Source organism: Chaetura pelagica, unplaced genomic scaffold, assembly GCF_000747805.2.
Source record: "Chaetura pelagica isolate M959 unplaced genomic scaffold, ChaPel_1.0 scaffold3, whole genome shotgun sequence".
In the NCBI taxonomy this organism is placed as follows: Eukaryota; Metazoa; Chordata; class Aves; order Apodiformes; family Apodidae; genus Chaetura; species Chaetura pelagica.
In genome coordinates, this window is record NW_009952974.1 from 14485763 (window position 1) to 14508827 (window position 23065).

The 23065-nt window shown below is 36.7% G+C and overlaps 1 protein-coding gene across 4 annotated transcripts in view; it reads left to right on the plus strand.

Annotated features, from left to right (window-relative positions):
• OSBPL6 (oxysterol binding protein-like 6) overlaps window positions 1-21709 on the plus strand; it is a 44471-nt gene extending 22762 nt beyond the window's left edge. For 2 of the 4 annotated variants that reach the window (XM_009996182.1, XM_009996183.1), the window contains 14 exons: window positions 5336-5501; window positions 6372-6502; window positions 8712-8819; window positions 11226-11363; window positions 12549-12636; window positions 12833-13086; window positions 14787-14924; window positions 15279-15342; window positions 15976-16054; window positions 17296-17440; window positions 18522-18666; window positions 19592-19718; window positions 20312-20434; window positions 21409-21709. In XM_009996182.1, coding sequence (XP_009994484.1) covers window positions 5336-5501; window positions 6372-6502; window positions 8712-8819; window positions 11226-11363; window positions 12549-12636; window positions 12833-13086; window positions 14787-14924; window positions 15279-15342; window positions 15976-16054; window positions 17296-17440; window positions 18522-18666; window positions 19592-19718; window positions 20312-20434; window positions 21409-21517 — 1815 coding nt within the window. In that variant the 3' untranslated portion in view covers window positions 21518-21709. Of the gene's footprint in view, window positions 1-1114; window positions 1190-5335; window positions 5502-6371; window positions 6503-8711; window positions 8820-11225; window positions 11364-12548; window positions 12637-12832; window positions 13087-14786; window positions 14925-15278; window positions 15343-15975; window positions 16055-17295; window positions 17441-18521; window positions 18667-19591; window positions 19719-20311; window positions 20435-21408 lie in introns of all 4 variants that reach the window. The other 2 variants (XM_009996181.1, XM_009996185.1) reach the window with 2 other exon arrangements.
• The last annotated feature ends 1356 nt before the right edge of the window (window positions 21710-23065 follow it).

Here is a 23065-nt window from a genome sequence, read left to right on the forward strand (position 1 = left end):
GCAGGAATTTTACAGCAGCAAGACACTTGAGCTAGTAATTAAACTATGACATCTTCAGCATGGTTTTCATGTATCTAGTCTATGCCATTGTTATTGGCACCCAGTCTGCTTTCAGAAAAGATAAACAAGTATATAGATTTTAAAATACTCAGGTGGCTATAGGTGCAGATTTAGGGGAAGAAAACTGTAAAGGCATTGAAAATTGTTTTCTAAAGGCAGAAAGATGGCTTTTCTATCTTCTAAAATCTTAAAATTGCTCCAAAATAATGACATTTTAATTATACATTAAATAGAAGGTCTTTATAATACATGTAGAGTTCCTCTGTATTAGACAGTACTTGCATTACTTTTATATGTCATGATGAATTCACTTAAAAGTCAAATAAAAGTGAAATTAAGCAGATGAGGCCACAAGTTAGGCATGCAGAAAAGGAAGTAGTTATTGGAATAGTTTTCATTTGTGATGCTTTATCTGAATTTTTGCATTGCTTAGAGAGCCAAGCCTTCAGTAATGTACAGAAGTAGTTGGAACTCAAGAAAGTGGTATGTGGAAATAATGAACAAATATCTCAAGGATGGACGTGGAAATGCTGAAGCTGTGCACAGGAATGTTTACATAAGCAAGCTCACTATAACACATGCACTGACAGGTTTTACCATTGAAATGCATGCATTATCAATGACCACAGTTCATGCACTTCCACTAATGCAAAGTGATCTCTTTAAGAATTCATCTTCTAGGTGTTCAAGTGACCCTCAGAGGATTTTTTTGTGTGTGTTTTCTGTCATACCATAGCATTTTTTTTCTTTTTCCATAATTGCTTTATGACTCTGAATGGCACTGCTAATAGGGTTTTTTGGTAGTCCTAGTGAGTGCACTGCAGTCCAACTCATCTAGAGATGATTTTAGTGAAGTATCTAGGGTTTTTTATGTCTCTGGCATACACAACTGAAAACATGTAATATGTCCTCAGAATGTGTAGGCCATAAGAGGTAACAAAATTGAAATCCACTTAAAGACTCTCCCTCTCCCTTTTCTGATCACCTTTCATCTTCCTGTGTCCCATCACCCCTTCCCTTTTCTTCTACTTCCTTCTCTTGCATTCACTGTCAGGAAGGGCCGGCACCGAAGGGGCAGTTCAGCACAACACGACGCCGGCAGAGACTAGCAGCTGCAGTGGCTACAACAGTGAGTGGATTTAAAAATCAAGGGATAGCTCTAAAGATGGGAAGCTGTGTAACTTGAATGTGTACTGAGCTTATGAAAATGTTTCTTGCACTTTTTGGAGGTGTCCATGCTACCCACTTTCAGCTGAGTTTCTTAGAAGTGGTCAGGTGTGACACAAATTCCATAGATGTGGGTCTGAGCTTGTTTAAATGGTACATGTCCCTCCTCCTTTATTTAAGTGCAAGTGATGGTTAGATTCAGGCCCTGCAATATTTGAACATGTCGTTGACATGCTCTGGTATATACTATACAAAAATGGAAAGAAGTTATTAAATTCTGTGAAAATATTAATGTGACAGTCATAGGAAGACAGCTGAACCAAGGAGATTTATTATGAATAGCTATGGAATTATAAGATTTCCTTCTTTTTCTTTTTTTTCTTTCCTTTTTTTTCCCCTTTTTTAATAGTGTGAGGTTAGCCTTTTCATTTGAGATATTTTCTGTTTACATTCCATAATCCCAAAAAGTCATATTACTACCTCTGGTGTTTGTATTTAGTTTTGCTAATTCTCTAAGTCTTGGACGCAAAATCCGGAGCTATGAATTCAACACATTGGGAATTGGGAGGGGGCAGCACTGTTTGTGAAACCAAATAAGCATCAAAAGGATATCCTGCTTTATTAGGAAAGCACTTATTAGGAATGCACATCCATCAACTGATTAGTACAACAGCTAGATAGGGAAGACTCTGTGCAGCCAAAGACTGAAGTGTGCTTTAAATGCATATGCCTTACATAGGCCAATCAGTGAATGTCTTCACCAGGCTGAAGTGTTCCAGGGTCTGCTGCACCAGCTCATAGCTAAAATCCCCTAGATCAAACATAGCTTCTGCTTAAGCCTGAATACCTTGAACTCCTGCTACCCAAACCATAGAACTCTGTTATTGTTAGGTCTCCCTTAAAAGCATGAGAGAAAGAAGTGGTTTTGTAGTTATTAACTAATTAAACTAATTAACTAATCTAAATTTATTCCCCTCTAATCAGTGGAATGCTGTGCTCAATAATTGATTGATATTTTGACTTCATCGGTCTGCCTGCCTAGCAGAGAAGTCTGCCCCCTTCTCAGTTTACATGGTTGAGCATTGTCAGTGGGAGGCTCTAAGTAGTAGGTTCAGCAGTAATTAACAGAATTGGCAAGATCTGTACCAAGGAGTGCTTAAGTGGAGCAAATACATCTAGACTTAGATTACAAGTCAGTATGAGTCCAGGGAACTGCTGAGTTGTTGCTTGCAGCTGAAGTGAGGACCTGGTAAGGGAGGTCTTAGAGGAGCTGGAAAAAGCACAGGAGGAAGGAAGACTAGAGGCACCACCATGAGTCTGCAGCCGTTGCATTGGTGGTGGCAATGGGCTGTTTTTTGCTGGCTGATGAAGCAAAGTACTTCTCTCCCAGATGGTGAAGCTTTGTGTATAGACTGAGGGATACAGAATTACATCAGGTAAATACAGAGCAGGAAGAGGAGTTTTTACTTTGCAAGCCCTTTACTAGAAACAGACTGTTCCTACATGAACACCTAGTTCTGAAGAAGGTGATGGGTGAGTAGGTATTAGCCTCTGGTGTAGAGCAGAAAGTCAGGACAAAATACATCTGAGATCATGTCTTGAAGAGTATGTGTATGGAGGAAACTAGAGTGATGCATCTGGAAGGTAAATTTTTTTATAAAGTAACCAACCAAAAAAGAGAATGGTAATAAATCAAGTCACTGTGGTTATAGAGAGAAAGCACAGCAATGAAAGAAGAACAGGGGAAGAGAAGTATGTTGGCGGTTTTGTGTTCCGTTGCCTATTCAAGAGATTGGAAGAATTTGTTCAGTGTGGAATTTTTCTTCAGTTGTGGAAAGTAACTTGGGAACTTTTCTAAAATATACATAGGAGGAGCGTTCATGTCAGTGAACAGTTCAGTATTTTTTGTTCTTATATTTAAAGCAGTCGGCAAAGCAGCTACTTGTCTCTATCATGTGAATGTGTTTCTAGGACATACTGAAAATATGTTTTTTCCAATAAACCTCACTGCAGAAACGTTTTCAGCCTAGTAGCTGAGGATGGACCTGAAGCAGGTCTCTTCAGCTAGGTTCATCACAAAGTGACTTAAGAGCCCCCCTGCCATGTGTGGGGCAGCCTGCCTGCAGTTCTGCCAGTCTGTGTGGGGCTGGGACAACCTGCCCCATCACCACAGGCATGTGACGTTGCAGGTCCTCTCCCTTGAGCTCCTGCATAATAGCTGGGTTCAGTGTTCTTTCCTGCCTTCTGGATGGAGTTGAGGGTTGGGTGTGTCTTCCTCATGCAACCAGCTATCATGTAGTCATCTATTCTGCCCTCCTAGAGCCATCTGGAGCAATCGAACCTTTGTGGTGCTCCCAGTCAAAAAATTCTGGGACCTTGTACTCCAATTTTGGAAGTGAAAATATTTTATAACAAAAATTTGAAACTAACCTACATTTGTTCACATTAGTCAATTAACCTAGTTTTGTTGGGTTGTTGGAAGGGGCAATCTGGTACTGGTGAAGAATACAATGGGGTAAATATCCAGTATGAACGGATTCTACATCTCCAGTTAATGAAGTCTTCTTGATGAGGCTAAAATGAGGTCCAGTAAAAAATACCTACTTTGTTGATACAGCTGGAAATCAAAATACATGAGAAAAAAGAATAAAATTTCTACTGGATAGGTGCCATAGAGCTATTATCGTATGGGCTGTATGTACCTGGAAATTGACAAAGAACAGGATGGAAAATGGTATTTAGCAAAATATGCTCATGCATTAAATAAGATGCAATTAGTAGATTCAACAGGATTTTGAGGATTTCATTGAGTAATCAGAATCCCAAAACATATATTCATGACAACTTTTACAGGAAGAGATTGATAAAACCATTCCCAATATCAAGGTAACAATTTAAAGTACTGATGGTAGTATAGAATTTATCTGTTGATAACCAATTTTAGTAATATGACTTTTTTTGTTATCTGCTACTCTTTATCATGCTTCAGAAGACACATTTGATATTTTGGCCCCATTTTTCATATTTGAATGATTTAATTGGGCTACAGTGTGGAAACTCTTGATTTATACATTTGTTTTATACATTTGTTTTATACATTAGTAGAATGTAATACATTCTATTTGATGTGTTCAATATTTAACAGTATTTCATATTTTAAGTAACAAAATGTAGTTCTGCATGCCTTTCCTTTGCATTTAGATTTGAAAATTGGGTTCTTGGCCTGATTTTTATACAAATGTGTGTAAATGGTAAAATAAAATACAACATATGCTCACATGCACACCTCATAAATATGAGTGGTAGCCATACACTGTATAAGTAGTATATAGGTAACTGTTCAGTACATGTGGTACATTTATATATAACTTAAAAAGATTTGCATGTGTATTTTTATTACTGTACCTGAAAAGTATAGAAGGAGAAAGAGAAGTGGAGATGATAATAAACTAAATTCTGTCCTCCATCTTACTAAACTGTTACTTTTTGCATTTATTTATGTTTCATATACTGTAAATGAAAATCAGGTGGAGTTTTGATTTTGTTGTTGTTGTTTCTTTCTTTAGACAGAAAGATTGTAAAAAGACTATGCTTTTTCCCCTCTTCACAGTTGCCAGTACAGTGAGTTTCAACTCGAGATTTGCCAGTAATTTTGAAAATTCAGTGATATATTTGATAATATTGTATCCTCTTTCTAGATCTGTGGAGGAACTTGCATACTTCAAAAGGTGATATTTTAACAACAGAGTCATATTACATATGCTTTTAAATGTCAAAGTACAAAGCAGTCATGGTTCAGTTTTCCAGTCATCTTTTAAGCATTAGGAAATGTTCCAGTTTGTAAATGTTAAAACTTAGATGCTCAGTTTTTAGCTGTTAGCTGTGTATGTAGGCCTTCTTTTTTCTGTTTCAGTGAAAAATTTCAAGAGAATTCTGCATCAGCTGTGCTGAGATTTAAAAGAGTAAAAAGCTACATGTTCACTCCTACCGTGTTCTTCTAACTGTGAACTAAGTCTTTTGTTTCCAGAAGAAATCTGTATTTTGTTTCAACAGAGACAAAAGCTTAGTTGCACCTTATACAGTATTTCTTCACTTTATCTTCCTTTAGGTCCCTTTTAGTGCTACAATGTCACCTGTTCGACTGCATTCATCCAATCCCAATCTTTGTGCAGACATTGAGTTTCAGACTCCCCCAAGCCATGTAACGGACCCCCTGGAGTGCTCTACTGAGTACCTGAAGCTTCAAGAAGAATTCTGCCTGATGGCACAAAAAGGTAATTGAGAATACCAAGCCTTTCCTTTATTGTGCTTCTCTGATGTTTCTTTATTGCCTTCACTTAGTTATTGCCAGGGCATTCATCTGCATTAAATTATATAGTATGTTTTTAGCTGCTCAGGTAGCTTATATAGAGACAACAAGTCATCTAAACTACTGTCTTCATCTTTAAATATGTGACTGAGTTTGCAGACATTTTGTTTTTCAAGAAAATGCTTTATTTTTTCCCAGTGATGAATCAGAAGGTCACTGCTACATATTACATTGTGCCATTCAGTTTTGTGCAGTGTTTTCTACACCAATGAAAACAGAAGTAAAGCTTATTATGAGGATGTACTTTAGAAATACCATTTTACTTTCAATAAATGAATGGTCTTACAGATGGAAAAATACTATTTTTAAAGGGTTTGTTGTCAATTTGCTATCTGTTGTATAACAAACATAGGAAAAAAAGTGAGACTGATATCTTAAAAAATGTCAAAAACCTGTTCAAAGGTCAAGTAATCCTCTTCACTAGTGTGAGTCTGATGTCATTGTTACTCTGAAAAAAAAATTAAATAAAAAACAGAAGGAAAAGAATACACATGCAACACATGCTTTCCAAATATACACCTTTCCATATGTTCAGCAGCAAGAATATGCTCAGATGTCACATGTGTGAACATACAGTATGCTCATTACACGCTCTGGCTGTGTTTATACCTAATTTGGCATGGATAACTTGAAGTTCAGATCCTTGTTTCAAACGTCTGTAATTGTGGAATGGAAATCTCACTCTCTATCTTTATTGCTGAAATATTTTAGTAGATGTCAATGTGCATTTCTGTAGCTGACAAAACACTGGTTTCCTTCTTTTCTTTTCTCTTAGTGCATTCTCTTTTGAAGTCTGCCTTTAACAGCATAGCTATAGAGAAGGAGAAACTTAAGCAGATTGTTTCAGAGCAGGATCTTACAAGCCACAATGCTCAAGTAGCATGCCTCAGACAGTCCCTCTCTCAGGTATGTTCAGGATTTGATTTCAAGCACATCTAGCTTGCCAGATGCACGATTTCTTTTGTATTTTGGCCATTTCCTGAGGTAGAAGGAGCCAAGAAAAAGCCAAGTTCTTGACTAGGACTATGACATATGTTTCGTTATGACAGTTCTAACCTCAGTGCATGTGGTGGTGAAGGATATGATTTGTTTGTGTAAGCATGTACCTGTTAAGGTTTTCCAAAGTAAAGAAAAAGAGTCAAATATTTTTACACAAATGCTAGATTTCTTTCTTGGCTGTTTCCAACACAGCCAAGGAGATATTCTTGTTTTCTTAACTAAGTTTTACATTTTGACTATACTTTCAGATTTATAGAATCATAGAACTATTCAGGTTGGAAAAGACCCTTGGGATCACTGAGTCCAACCATCATCCCTACTCTACAAAGTTCTCCCCTAAACCATATCCATCAACACCACATCCAAATGACCCTTAAACACATCCAGGGATGGTGACTCAACCACACCATTTGTTTTATATGTCCTTGTCTCTAACTGCAAAAGGGATCATGGGCTACAGGATAGTCATGGGTAAACTGGATTTTCAGATACACAACTGTTACGGTCCATCATCTCTCCTACTTAAGCCAAAAAAAAAAATCATCATTGGCTTTAGTGGGAAGAAGTAAAGCAACTAAGTCCCCAGGTTGCAAAATAACTCAAATTTTTAAATTCCTTCTCAACAAAACATACAAGTTTCTACTCTGAAGAATGGTTTGGTGTGGAGTACTGCCTCTGCAAGAAATATTAGCAGAGGTTTAAGGGCAGACAGAATTTCACCCAAATATGTACATGATTTCATACACTATTATTGTGTTGTAGGTTTTTACTGTGAGGTTAAAATTTATGCACAATGTTTCTATGGATACATAGGCATATCATGTTATGCAAATTGATTAGTGTGTGTTGTAATAAAGAAAGGCGAAGGATGAAAAACAAGGATAACTATTTCTGGTTATTGATAAAAACTTAACAAAGCCCTGTGGAGAATTAGTAACTTGTATGAAATAGGTGATCTTTTTTTTTTTCTTGTTCCTGGCCTCCAGTGTCAGTCCAAAAGTGACTATCAGATCATAGTGTCTGTGGGAAATAAATGAAAATTTGACTTTAGTCAGATGGCCTGTTTGACTAGTCTCATGACCAGGTTTGAGCAGTTTAAGAAGCTACTGCAGGCTGCTGTTAGTAATCATCTTCCCTTCCAGGTGGATGGCAAATGTGAACATGCCAAAACCATTTCAGAACAAATTAAAATGGAGTAATTTAAACTGTTTAGTGGCAGTTTAAGCTAACTTTATTTACTTTGGTCCTATTTTGTCTCAGTACATTCATGCATTCTATTCCTGAGTCTGCACCAGGGGGAGGTAGAAGAAGTTTCTTGCTCCGTTGTAGCAGTCATTTCATACTAAAACAGTATGTCTGCTGTTCTTTTGTCTAACCTCAGTGCTGGGGATATAATAGGGTTAAGTCAGTTCATGTTCTAGGTATGTAACGTATTATACTTTTTTGGGATTTAAGAATCTTGCACGAGTCTTTTTAGATAACAGACAACATGTACACATGCACCCAAATTTATGACATAGATTGGGCTTTGAAAAAGGAGAAAGATCAGCAGATACCAGACACCAGTGGAATTGTATTGCTATTTGTGACACTCTAATTGATTAATGGCTTGAAATCAGTACACATATGCAAATACATCACATTGATCTGGATGGGCAGACACCCAGTTATACTAACAGTTATGTTGGTTCTGATGGAAAGGAAGCTGATAACTTTAGTTCAGGAGGGGCTGTGGCCAAGAGTTGCCTCTTGGCATTTTGCGGGTAATTCCTGTTTATTGTTCTGCAGTTTCATTAGCTCTTGCTCTGTTCACTTCCCATTTCCATAATGTACATAACCCACCAGTGTACGTGCCAAAGAGCTATCTGAAGAATTAAGGTAGAATGCCACTGTTACATTGTGGGAGAATATCTGTACCCCTGACTCCTGAAAATCACTAAAGGCAAACGAACCAAAAATATTAGATCACGGTAAAGAGGATCTCAATAGAGGTATCTCTCTCCAACTGGAAGAAAGGAGGTTCTGTGAATTCTTATGAAATTGCTGGGAAGAAGCTACTTTTTTTTTTAACACCTGCTTTTTAATTTTAAATGAAATGTGCCATTTTTATTTTAAGGCTCTCAACCAGAATGCTGAACTAAGGAGTCGCTTGAACAGAATACATTCAGAATCTGTTATTTGTGATCAGGTTGTCAGTGTAAATATTATCCCTAGTCCTGATGAGGTAAGACTTTGGCCTTTCATGGATTTAGAGTACAATCAAACCTTGCTAATTCTCACTAATAGCTGAAACACATCTGGCAATTCATAGAATTTTTCAGATTGGCGAGCATTCATTCATAGAAAAAGTCAGACTGTATATTCTCTACATAAAATACAACTTCTGTCTTTCATTTTGCACATGTCAGATCTCTTGAAAGAACTTGGTTTGGTTTCTCTGCAGAGCAACAGGGAAGGACTGCAGAAATATTAATTGTTACCTGTGGGAATTAGTGAGGTTTTCACTGTGTTTGAATGTAACACACAGTAGCTAACCAATTTTATACCTTAATTTCTTGACAAACCAACAGAACAGCTCGGTATCTAATGACCTCATCCTGCAAGTGCTTAAGAGGCCTGATGTTTAATATGGTGGTACTGCTGCACTCACCAAGCACTTTACTAATGTGATGTTTGCAACATCTAGTCTTGTTTTGCTTTCCTCAGTCAACAGGTTACTGAACATTTATATTAATAACAAGTCAGCTTCCCTCATGAGAAGGAAAAATCTGAATTTGCAAGCTGTAGTAAATTAAAATCCATGTGGTCACTTTGACAACCATTCTCTTATATTCCAACAAAATATTTTTCATTTATAATTTCCACTAATAATTTTCTATGCATACACCATTTAAGTTAATATACTATTATCTCCTAATTAGTTCTTCCAACTTCCAAGGAAGGTGAAAATATGTTTCCAATTACTTGTATTTATTTCCTTTATGGAAATACTCAAACAATTTTTCCAAGAGTCCGGCACGCTGGAGACTAGCAACAGAAGATAGAAGTGAAGTGGTGCCACAGCACAGCAATCTGCAGTGAAGTTCTGAGTAATGACTATCTCTTCTATTTTGTACTTTTTGTTGGTTAGCTATTTCTTTTTCATGTGTGCATCATTATCATGGTACAAGTCTGACTAAAGGAATTTTTCAAAGAGGATCCCAGAGCTTTCATTCACTTCTTCTCTTGACTGCTTTATCTATGTAGTCTTGCAGTGCGTAGATAATGCCTGTGAGAGCATCTTTTTCAGGTAGGGACATTTGAATTTTTTTAAGTCCCTCTAATTTATAAAAAACCATCAAAATGTTATCACTTCCTGTAAAGAAAGCAGTGAAATGAACTTTTGGTTCCATGATAATACACCAAACATGATAAACCACCTACAAGTCCATAAGCCCCAGTGAAAAAGGAGTGGGTTTTGACCTCTTGGTGAAGATTTTTTTTTTCATTAGTGCATTTTGAGGTGACTAATAATAAATCTACGGGATTAAGATGTCAACAAAAGCATTTGCAGGACTTCTATAGTAAGAATAATGGGAATGGTGTAGCAATCTGAAGAGTAAACTGTGTTTAAAAGGGCTTCAGCAATTTCATCTGTATTATCTCCCAGAAGCGACATGCTGTATATATTATGGGATAAAGTCAGAAGCCTGTTTCCCTCCACAGCAGCAGCTCCTTTGGTGGAATGGTATAGGGAGAGAATCTTAATTTTCCCACCTGCCATTTTTAAAGTGATAGCCTGTAGGATAACACGTTGAAACCTGGTGTTCCTCCCATCAACAGCAGGAAGAGAAAGATATGTTCTACTGTTTAAATTAGCTTGCTCCCCTTTTTGAAATACACAAAGTACATTTTTGAACCCTTGCCTTTGCTGTTCAATTTTCTTTATAATAAACCATAGAGAGTTCATTCCCTTTGGTTGTATTGAGTCAGTGCTAATGGCATAATTCAAATGAGATTTGGAGTATGGACATGGAATAGAAGCACACACAATTATAGCCATCCTTCTGAATACATGAACATATGTTAATAGACTGGTTCGCAAGTGCATTTATTTTGAAAGTAACTTACAGTTCTGTGACCATATAAAGCTTTGTATTTTAATGTTGGTTGTGTCAAAGCTAGTTCTCAGTGATGTAATTTGTTATAACCAGGTGTCTCTTAATCTGAATTTCATGCTTGAACTTGTCTGACACAATCCAGCCATTGTCCACAAAATTTTTCCTCTGGAAATAGAGCTAGATCTGTGATTATTCACACTGTTAAAACTCTGCAGTTGAGCAGGCCTCAAATGAAGACACTGCTCAGAATGTATTTCATATTTTCATATATATATATACATATATATATGTATATATATATATACAAATACATATATATATGTATTTCATATATTTCATATTTTCACTGTATTTCATAACTGTTGAAATCTCATCTATTAGGTACACACAAAGCCCTACCAAAATGCTGTCTTTACTATCTGTGCTTATATTTGACACAGAAAAACTATTTAGGTGATTTATCCATTCTATGCGTATTTCTTTTATATTAGAAATAATAATAGTTCTGCTTTTCTGTGATTTATTTGCAGACGGGTGAACAAATTCATGTCAGTCTGCCACTGTCTCAGCAAGTTTCTAATGAGAGCAGGCTCTCTATGTCTGAATCTGTTTCAGAGTTCTTTGATGCACAGGAAGTGCTTCTGTCTGCCAGTTCATCAGAAAATGAGGTAGGCTCTGACAGCATCCTGCAGCTTTGCAGCTGGACAGATTGATGTACCGCTACCACTAGTGAATTGTTGTTAAGGTTTTTTTATAATAATACTTAGAGTAAAAAGGTATTGGAGTGTATAAGGTGTAGATAAATGACCCAGAGACTGCCTTGTGGTGGGGTGCAGAAGTTCCTTGAATTGTAACTCAGTTTGTATCAGTAGCTTATATTCAGTACATGTCCTTGCTAGACTATGGCAGTTTCAGATAAGGATGAGGTGGAAACATTTATATCTGACTATGCAGTCAACTAATCTAGATTTTAAAATATTCTTTTAAAAGTTTTCCAGTATAAATTTCTTCTCTGTAATCAGAGAAATGAACAAAAGCCTGAAGAACTGGCTCACTCCAGCTCAAAGTTGAAGCAGTCAAGTAGAGTTCAGGTTCCTGAATTTTGTTGTGTTATATCACATCTCTTCTGTAGGGGGGAAGATAACCATAACACCATATTTTCTGTTGGACAGGGATGACTCATGTGCCATGAGTTGGCACAATCATGGCTAGAGTTGTCTAAATAATGGAGTGGTTCCTTATCTTATTGCTTCTGACAGGTGTAATGTACATGTTACCTCAACAGTCTGGATTGTCTATATCAACATGGAAAATAGGTGTGGCTATATGGTACAAATAAAATAGAAACTTTACAAAATTAACCCCAAATGGTCTAGGCCTTAACATAAATTCTGTGAAATGTTTTAAAGCAATATTACTAAAAAACAAACAAACACCTTTTTGTTATTAGAAAATGTCTTAAAAATAGTCTAAATGTTGTAGTTCTTGTTTTGTAAAATGGTAAGTTGGTGTTCCAAAATCTGCCTGTCTCTTCTCACATCCCACCCCAGCACATTACATTGTCAATTTTTTGTTAATCTGATCTCATTTGAAGTAATCTTTTTGCAAATTTATTTTCTGTATTTGGCTTTATAATAAGGAATTCAGAAACATAAAAAGGGCATAGCCTTTGTTTTGACACTTTTAGAGCAGTGGCAGCATAGGCTGATGGAAACGTTCAGTTGATTTAGTTAAAATTTCTAATTGGGTAGATAATTTCATTGAATATTTGTATTTCAAGTAATTTTTTTTGTCTGATTTGTCAGTATATTTTATATGTAGTAGACTTAATAGATGTTTTGTTTATGTTTCAGGCTTCTGATGATGAATCTTATATCAGTGATGTGAGTGATAATATATCTGAGGACAACACCAGTGTTGCAGACAACATTTCTCGGCAAAGTATATTGCTGTGTTTTCAACTTTGGGAAATGATGTTGGTTATATTCGTGTATCAGATGTACTGCATGTCTCTATAATATTAACTCAGCTGAAACCAGAAGTTGGGCTTGCTTGTTTTGACCATGATTTGTTCAACGGCTAAGTCTGTTTTTCTTGATCTGGTGCTTTCTTATGATAAAAATTTTTCCTTTCCCAGTTCTTAATGGTGAACTAACAGGAGGCGCATTCAGGAACGGACGGAGAACTTGTCTCCCAGCTCCCAGCCCTGACACCAGTAACATCAACCTCTGGAATATTTTGAGAAATAACATTGGCAAAGATCTTTCCAAAGTATCAATGCCAGTTGAGCTAAATGAACCCTTGAATACCTTACAACATCTTTGTGAAGAGCTGGAATACAGTGAACTCTTGGACAAGGCTTCAGAAACAGATGATCCTTATGAACGCATGGTAATAAATTTGGTGTAGCGTTTCTTATGTCCATGTTAAAAAGGGAGCTGTTCAGTGGAGGTCTGTGCAGGGTGATCACTCTAGCAGCCTCAAATAGCTAATCAGGTTTGTGGCTGCCTTACGATCAATGTAGGTGTCAATAAGATGTTATCCTAGGCAATTTCTAATAGAGAAGTTCCAAAATACTAAAAAAATTTTGCCTGGGCAACCTGACTTCAGGTCCCCTTTAAGTATGTCTTGGTTTTTTAATTGGCAGCCAACAGCCTATGTTCAGCTCTCAGGGTATTTTGAACTGCTGTGTCTCCTTTTCCTCAGAAGAAGGAGAGAAAGGCTGTTAGGTGAAAGTTGTTACTGAACGTATCTGCTGTTCCTTGGTTGGTACTACTGTGAAAACTGGGAGGAGATTGCCTGTGGCTGACAGACTCTCAGGTCCATGAACTGCCATGTTCATGTGGCCTGTAGGAGAGCAAGGGGTCCCAAACACCAGTATTTTTTATTTGCTGCAGAAGAAATTGGACCTACCTTATGATAAGGGGTTTTATCATCACATGCTGTTGTCCACAAGACTCCTTATATCCATCACATCAGGGAGCTTCTGTAAGGATTGAGCAGGGCTGCACTGAGTAAAGCAGGCTGTTTGCCTGTAGAACTCTGCCTGCTTTGTTGAAAAGCTTGGGAGGTGAGTACTGAAGGTGTCAGGAGAGTTCAGGAAGGAAAAGCCACAGTGCAACTGAAAGCTCCCTTGGAAATGTGGGTTCAGTCTCCTTCACTGCTATGGATACCTAGTGCAATACTAGGCATACAACCAAATTGGCAGAACTGCTGAATACCCAAAGCATCAGTGGTAGCAGTGCTGTATGTTACCTCCAGCTCCATGAAATTAATAGGGAATGGAGCACCCATCACACAGTGGGAAGAAAACACAGCATGTAAAAGCTCACAAGTGTTATGCCCTTGCTAGCATGAAGAGAGGTGGACCTGGTTAAGGTTTACCCTGCTGTTAACAGATCATTCATAGCTGGGTGATTTTTAACCATGTATTGCTGTTCTGAAGGCTTTTTTGGACTTGTGAATGCCTGTTGTGAATTCTTTTTAACTCTGGTAAAGGGAGCTGTAATCTAAATTACAGTGGCATGTCATTTAGTTTGTTACTCCCAGCTAAGCCTGATTTAGAGATTACTAAATTTTGGTTGTACATGCATTTAAGGAGTCTGATAAGGCTGCACATGCATGGAACATCCTGAGATGATTCCACATTAAGGACATCCTATGTGAAAGCCATTTATATTTGGCACTAAAGAAAATAGTTCCCGTAGGAAAATGGTATGTGATCCTGTCATTAGAACTTATCTTACAGTATTTATTCAGAGGGGACATAGACTAGAGGTGTGTCTGTGTTTTGTGTAATTACTGATAAACCTGGTGAAAGGTGGAAAAACAGTATCTTGTGCAGATTGTTAGTTACTTTAGGGAAGTGTTGAAAGGGACTGACTGAAGCCATGAAGAAAAACAAAATATATCAACCAAAAAATGCAGTATATACTGGTTCTGGCTGAGACATACGTCTTCATCCTAAGGCATGCTTCATTTTTCCAGATTTCACTCTGAGTGGAGTGAGTTTTATGATACCACATAGTGATGCCATAAGTACAGAAATCTTTCCATATTCTCACTTAATGTTCTTCTCTGTATTTTCACAGGTTCTCATAGCTGCTTTTGCAGCATCAGGCTATGCCTCTACGTACTTTAGAGCAGGAAGCAAGCCATTTAACCCAGTGCTTGGTGAAACGTATGAATGTATTAGAGAAGACAAAGGATTTAGATTTTTCTCAGAGCAGGTAACGGTTGTTTCTAGATAGATACTTCTGGTTAGATTTAGATTTTGTTTTCTTTGTTTAATAGCTTAATCTTGTTTTTTCTTTTGAGTTAGAATAGTTTGCTTTCTTAGTAAAGAAGGGCTGTTAGTGTGAGTGAATTTCATTGAATGTCAGAAAGTATATTTTTTATAGTAATCACAAGGAAGTGTTTTAAGTACATACCATTTTAAGTACAAACTTAAGTTACATCTGTTTTCATAATGTCATAGACTAATAAATAGTGTGGGTTATTTAATATTTTCATATTGCAGTAACAATTGTATTGTCTCAGAAATGGAAATTAATTGTTTTTAATTCAGCCAAACTGTTTTCCAGGTTAGCCACCATCCTCCCATTTCGGCCTGTCACTGTGAATCGAAGAACTTTGTGTTTTGGCAAGGTATACTTTTTTAATTCAAAAGCATAAAATCCTTTTTAATTAGCAAGTAAAAACTTTGTCTGTGCAATCTGAGATTTGCATCTGGAACTTACTCAAAATTTCTATACTTATGATTTTTTTAGTAACATATTGCAAACTGATGCTCTGAATTATTTCACTCCGAATTCTTGTTCTGAAGAGTGAGCAGACGTGTTACAGCTTCCCTTGTTACTTGCAGCTTGTTTATACTTCTCTGCTTGAAAGCTTTTTTACCAAGAAGATTACAATTTTATACAAACACAAGTAGTTCTTTTTACACAGTTGAACAAGCAGCTCTTTCTTTCCTTGTATCTACTGGCATATGCATTTAATTTGCATTGAATGTTTTCATGAGAGGTTTGACAACAATATAGCACAGGCATGATGACTCCTAGAAGCAAATCAAACTTATCTTTAGTTTTTCTGACCTAATGTCATTTTCCAGTAGTTTGTTAGTTGTTTTTGTTCCTTTATTTTTTATTTTCATGGCAACTTCATACTGTCCTGTTTTAAACCAGATGGTGTAGCATAGATCATTTTGTGTGCCATGCAGATCACTGCAACGGGAATAATTTGATCTTTTCAGTTTAGTAAATCTTTCGCTGTTATATTCAGATATCAGGTGGAAAAACAAATTCTGGGGAAAATCAATGGAAATTCTTCCAGTTGGAACCTTGAATGTGACTCTTCCAAAGTAAGCTACTGTCCTATTTTCTTTTGTTTTTACTCATTGCTGCAATATAATCTGTTCTGCCATTTGAATATACTGGGGGAAGCATTTGCAGACCTCGCATGAATTGTACTGGTGAGAGTTGGTGCCTAGCTCAAATCTCTCCTTAGGGTACAGGTGGGGATACTGAAGCATTTTTGAGCTGAAGATTCATTTGGGTTTTTGGAGAAAAAAATTACCAATTCTCTGGAAAGTGAGAGACAAGAGGGTAGAACAGTTGTGGGAGAAAGAACCCAAGTTTTACATGTATGGCAGTGATCATCTGTTTGGAGCAAGACTGCAATGTTGCAGTGTCAGCAGCTAGCACTGTCCTTACTAAGGTTCTCAATACTGCCAAGTGTTCTTTCCGAACAACCACTTGTAACAATGTAAGATCATTTTTTCAAAATGTAGTTATCCTAAAACATGTTCTTCAGATGATGGCAGAGTAGTGAAAAGTTTCAGCTCAGATAGGTTTAGTTGCAAGTTGTAAATCCTGGGAATATACAAAGAGAGGATACTTTTAACATGTCCACTGGTTTTATGGTGGGGTTTTTTTTTCTCTGCCTCTAACCCCATGGCACCACTCCATCTCTTTATCCATCTCATTAAATTGAAATAAATGCACTCAGGAGCATCTTTGTCTTCTGTCTTCATGCTTGCCCCTCTCCTCTGAAGGCGAATGTGCTTTGCACAATACAGTTCCCTGATCTTATTCTCTTATTTGACAGTACAGGTGCTCTGACTCTGAGCAGCTGTTACAGAGAGAAAGGGATGAAATGCCAGGGAGCTCTCACTTCCTACTTCCTTTCTGTTATCTCCTTTCCATATTTACTTTGCTCTATTTGTAATTTCATTACATCATCTGCTTATAGCCTCAGTTCAACTTTATGTTGATCTTTGGGTCACTGACCTGACCCTAAAGGAATTGTTGGCAAAGCGCTTCATGCTCTGAGGATGGTGAATGTGCTCTGCAGGGCTTCCTTGGTTCATAATGTCTCGCTCTGTGGTTCATAGCACCATTCTTCTGTTCTCTGCACTGGAACTTAGGTGACTTCCTCTATGAAGGATTAGTAATGCACCCAGAACCAGTGCTTTATTAAAGTAAGCCATTGTTTAAAAAGTTTTTGAGAAATTTTGTCTTGTATTTATGATAATGGAGCTATTTTTGTCCATAATGATCATGATTAATTTATATTCCCAGCTAATTGTTAATTTGTTCTTAGGTATGGAGACTACTATGTCTGGAACAAAGTCACTACTTGCATACATAATATTCTTAGTGGAAGGAGGTGGATAGAACATTATGGAGAGATAACAATCAGAAACACAAAAAGCAGTGTTTGTATTTGTAAACTCACATTTGTCAAGGTAACCTAAGTATTCTAATACATATAATATATTCATAAAACTTCATCATTTAAGCATGCATCAAGGTGTTTCTTCAGTATTCCTGAAATCCACATTCTGCATTTTTGTCTTATAAACATTTGCAAATATCTGTAAGTTTTCAAATGAGAATGCTGTGTCGAGTGGTATGACTGTTCCATTGAACATTTGGTATCACTGTGTTGCACTGCTGTATAGCTGTGTTCAGTTGTTTGGTTTAGGTGACAAATGAAATGACAAAATTTCTATCACCACAATGAAAATGCAGAGTGACTGTAGACTTCTGTGCCATTTTATTTCCAACTTCAGTAGAATTTGGCAGTCAGTATTTTATCTTTTTAGATTAGAAAATGTGACTTTGGTCCATAGTAATTGAATATCCAGTCAAGAGCCATATATAAAAACCAGATCACTGTTTAGCTATGTTACTATCAATTACTTTCCCTAAAAATAACTTTTTCTGCCTATCACAACAAAATATATTAATACCATTGTAGAGTTAGTAATGGTGCACTACTGTAAATCTGAAATTAATTTTCATGGATGTTTTGGGAATGGGCAACCCGCTCAGTAGGTGAAGGTATAAGAAATAAATGTGCCTAAGAAAATGAAAACAGAGAAGAGAAACAGAGAGCAATAAATACCAATACTGGCTGAATGTCCTGGTGTGCAGCACACATCAAAGGATTCTGTTACATGTACAGGTTAGTTGGTATTTTCCCCTACAGAAAGAAGAGAGTTAGCTGGCTCCAATATTGCAACTTTCAAAGTGTCATTTTTGCTTAATTGTGTGAGACTTGGGTTAATGAACAACACCACAGTTCCTAGATGTGCATATAATTTGAATACATTTATGCCAAAACCAAATGTAACATTATTCAGAGTTTCTCATATACTAAATTAATTAATATTCAGCTAATCTGAATTTCAAATTCTGATATTCTTGGTTCCAGGTGAGCTGTTCCAATACAAAATTTGGACAGTTGGTGCCATATATTAAGCTTCATGCAGTGTCTGTATTGGTACAGTGGGTAATGTGAAAAATTTTGTGTTAAATGTGCAGGTGAACTACTGGAATTCAAATGTAAATGAGGTCCAGGGTGTTGTGATAGATCAAGAAGGGAAGGTGGTTCATCGTCTTTTTGGAAAGTGGCATGAAGGCCTTTATTGTGGAGTTGCACCTTCAGCCAAATGCATATGGAGGCCAGGTAAGCAGCTTGTAATAGACTCTGGCAGACACTGTAGTGTAACCCTAAACTATGTAAAGCTGTTTTAGCCATCATTTTACACACAAAATACTACTGGAGAAATTAAATTTTTTGGCTAGACAACTAAAGAATTTACATGAGTTTATAATTATGTCCCATAAGAACATTTCCATTAATCATTGTCTTCTACATGTCAGTCTGAACTCCTGATCAAACATTCTGGGGTCTTGGGGTCAACATAAGAATAATATTAAGACAAATATTGGGTGTCTGGGCCTGCCTGCCTTCTCACAGGGGGCAGAGTAGCTTATATGGATTCAAGAAATGGGATGTGCCAGTTTATTGAGTTTGTTGTCTTAATGCTCTATTAGCCTAAAGAATTGCTCTTCAGAGATTGTGAGTTCCTATAATTTTGGGAGCTGATTTCAACTTCCTTACTTCTTGCTGAGAGGCACTGAGGTTGAATTAGTCATCCTTTGCACCTGTAGTACCTTTTATATACATGCAGAGTGATTATCCAGGAACTGTCATAATTGTTAATATTTTAAACCCTACTCTCTGCAGTGCCCACTCTGGCTGCTTTACTGCTGAAGGTGTTGACAGTGCTGAATCAGTCAGTCAGTGAGCATTATGTTCCAAAATTAAATCTTGAAAGCAGTTTCTTTTTATTTAAAATGGAAGGAAAATCATAAAAGTTTTGAATACATTAACATGTAATTACAACCTCTGCAGGCTGTGCAGTTGAAATCAATATTTAGTAAATGTTGTTCCACCCAGAGAATAACTTTTGATGCTTTTTAATTGTAGGCAAGAGTAATATATATACTTTTTTTTTTCTGTTATAATTTAATTAATAAACTAATCTCTCACACATTTAGTGTAATAGTTTTAAAAGTCTATTTCTTTCTCATACCTATTCATACAGGCTCCATGCCAACCAATTATGAACGTTACTATGGCTTCACAAGGTTTGCTATTGAGCTCAATGAATTAGATCCTTTACTGAAAGATCTTCTTCCTGCAACAGATGCACGATTCAGGCCAGATCAAAGGCAAGAATGCGTATTTATACACTTAATATTTGATGGTTTTAAACCTGAGTTTTTCAGAGTATTGAATTTGATCTATGTCTGCACTACATTCTGAACTAAGCTTTGGTGGATTCTGCTAGCAGAGAAGGTATTCAGTATTGCAGTCAAATTTCTGCTTCACCCAGTTGAGGGAAAGTAGAAAAGCATCTTGTTGGTATAGCAGAGCTATAGCACAATCTTTGGGTGGAGGGAGGCTCCCTCAGAACAAACTGGAATGAGGCTTTGAAATAGCGTGCCTTCCTGCTATGAATGGAAACAACATTAATTCCCCCTATTTCTCAGTTCCTAGTACTTCAGTGTTTGTCATATGCTGAAGTTACTAAAGAAAGTGTGTGCCTTAGGCCAGGTACAGGTCAGGCCAGGTCAGGTACAGGTACCTGGAGAATCACATCTTGGTTATTCTTATTTTATGAGGTTATGAATAGATCTGAAAGCGGATACAACACAGATGACAGACTTGGCTCTTTTACTTGTCTTTTGTGCTGATTGGTGCTAGAAAATCCCATATTCTAGACACTGTATGATTGCTGTGGGACCCACTTTTTTTCATACAGGCTTCTGGAGGAAGGAAATGTAGAAGCGGCAGCATCTGAGAAGCAAAGAATAGAGGAACTCCAGAGAGGTCGGAGGAGATACATGGAAGAAAATGGCATTGAATACATGCCCAAATTTTTTAAGTGAGTCTGTTCATTTCAGTAGTTAGTCTCTGTTTTATATATGGTGACTGGACAAAGTACTACAAGAATTACCACCAACGTAATCTGTTAATTGTGAAAGCCTTGAAAACAGCTGTTTTCAGAAAAATAATCAGATACCTGCTCTCTACCTGAAGCAATTTTTACATAATTTAAAGCTTCATAATTGAAAGATGGTTCTCTTACAATGGACAGCAGCTGTACCAGCCTGCTGCACCCCTTGGCCGATGGTTTTTGAACTTTTGAAGTGGAATAGAAGTATGATATTAGAATAAGGTTTAACTATATCATTGTTTAAAGTAATAAATAGTGACCTGAACAACAACAACATCACACATATATGTCTATAAAATGTATAGATGAATGTGTATATATACTCTTAAATTACAATTTATTTATTTTTGAGTGAAAGGTTTTTCTGTTTGTTTGTTTTTGTTTTTAATTAAGCATTCTTCTGAAACAAGGGATAGTCATAGCAAATAGCCTGATGTTTAGCTTGGGAAATAAAAAGTTGAAAGATTGAACATGCTTGATGCATTTTTGTAGTGGAAGATGAGCAAAATACAGAGTAGAAAAACAATATAAATGGTAAAAGGCTTGCATTCTTAAAGCTAGATTCCTTGGTTGATCCCCTGCCCATAATCAGAATCTGTAATGGTCAAAGAGGCTTTATGTGGCTCTAAGACCTGGTCATACAGATCAGACAACAGATTTTCTGTTATTGGCAGGTTTTCTAAACCTTCCAGTTTTGACACAGGTAGAGGTTGATTTTTATTTTAGAATCCTTGACTCTGCTTGTGTCCTTTAGAAATATGAAATCAGATTTAGTATTGGCTTAGATCAGAGAGGTACGGAATTTGTTTTCATATTGCATAAGAGCAGAGATCTATGGTCAGAACTTTTTTTTCCTCTCTCTCTTTTGTTGTCTTTTGTTTTGTTTTTTTCCCTTTCTACAGAAAAGTTATCGACGCCAATCAAAGAGAAGCCTGGGTTACCAATGACACGTACTGGGAACTGCGAAAGGATCCTGGCTTTAGTAAAGTAGATATTCCCGTACTCTGGTAAACTGAGAATGTAGATCTAGCCAACATATCACTCTGAAGAAAAAAATAACTATGCACAATATGTTTCTTAAAGCTAAGTGTGGTTCGTGGGTCTACGGAAAAACCTATCATTTGCATTTATATTCATCTTTATAATGGACTTTTGAAAGTGCATTAGACCACTTCTGGATCTTTTCAATTTTGCAGCAGCCATGAAAAAAAAAAAAAGGGAACAATTAAGAAAAAAAAAAGAAACAGAAACCTTTTAAAGTTTCGTACACTGAAAATTCAGAAGAGAAGAAGCAGATGAATTATCCAAAGTCACTCAGAAAGAGACGGTAAATGCAAAACTGCAACCGGTGCTTTAAACAGACATTAAGAGTAATGTAATTTAAATTTACAAAAACAAAAAAAAAAAAAAAAAAAAAAGAGGGGGGTAAGAAAAAGAAAAAGAACCATTTTGTTTCAGCTATTTTTGTTAAAAACTCTTGGATCACAACACTGTCATTTCTGACTTGAGGTTAGTCCTTTGTTGTGATGTGCTTGGACTGGCCTTTGTCAACAAAATATGCTTTTCTGGATGCTGTTCCCATTCATTTGCCATTGTTCATGCCTTAAACAAAAGATGAAGATACACAGTGAGTAATTTTAAAATACGTATGCTTAGGCTTGTGTGAAGGGCAGATTTTTAAAGCACTAGAATTTTATCATGATACAAATACTGGAGAACCTGCATTACTTAAAATCAAAAGACAACCAAACGTACTATTTCAGAGGAGTGAGATCATCTGTATGTGCTGTACCTTTGGGAAGCCAGCTGTATAATCAGGCTGCAAAGAAGCTCCTAACTGGTTGAATTTGAGACAATTTTGCTAAATGCGTATGAATTGCTAGTCAGAAACTTCGTATTTTAAATGACTGATGCTGAGATGCAATCATCACTTTTGCCACTGGCTAGTTGTAGTCTCGCAGTGAATCTCATTTCCCCATAACTGTTTATACAGTTAGAATTCCCTGAAACTTTTGCAGCAGCCTTAAAAGCAGAAAGATTTCATGGGAAGGTCTTTGGCTTCTCTCCAGAAGCTGGATAGTACTGTAAATGCAAGTATTTTCTGCCACATACACTGTTTACTTAACTGACTGTTTTTATCCCATCCACCTTCCTTATCTAACTTCATATTTGAGAGTATGGCAGAGGCTCCCATGCATTGTAGCTAACAACTACTACTTGTGTTGCAAAAATAGCTTTTGTGCAAAATTATATTTTACAGTTTTTCATAAAATGATTCTATATTTTTTGATTAAGAAGCAGGTTTCTTATGTGTAGCTAAGCCTCAGTTAATATATGTGGGAGAAGGCTGGGTACGTTCTGAGAATCTCTGAAACATTTAACTGTAGGAGGGCAGATTTTAATAAAAGGAAAAACCAAGTCATCTTATTAGGTAAAAACTGCATTCATAAGGTATAATCTAGTCTTCCATTTATGCTTGTATTATACATCCAGGCACAGATGATAAGTTAGAGTTCATGTGTATACTCTGTGTTTCTTTCTATGCATACCCAGCATACA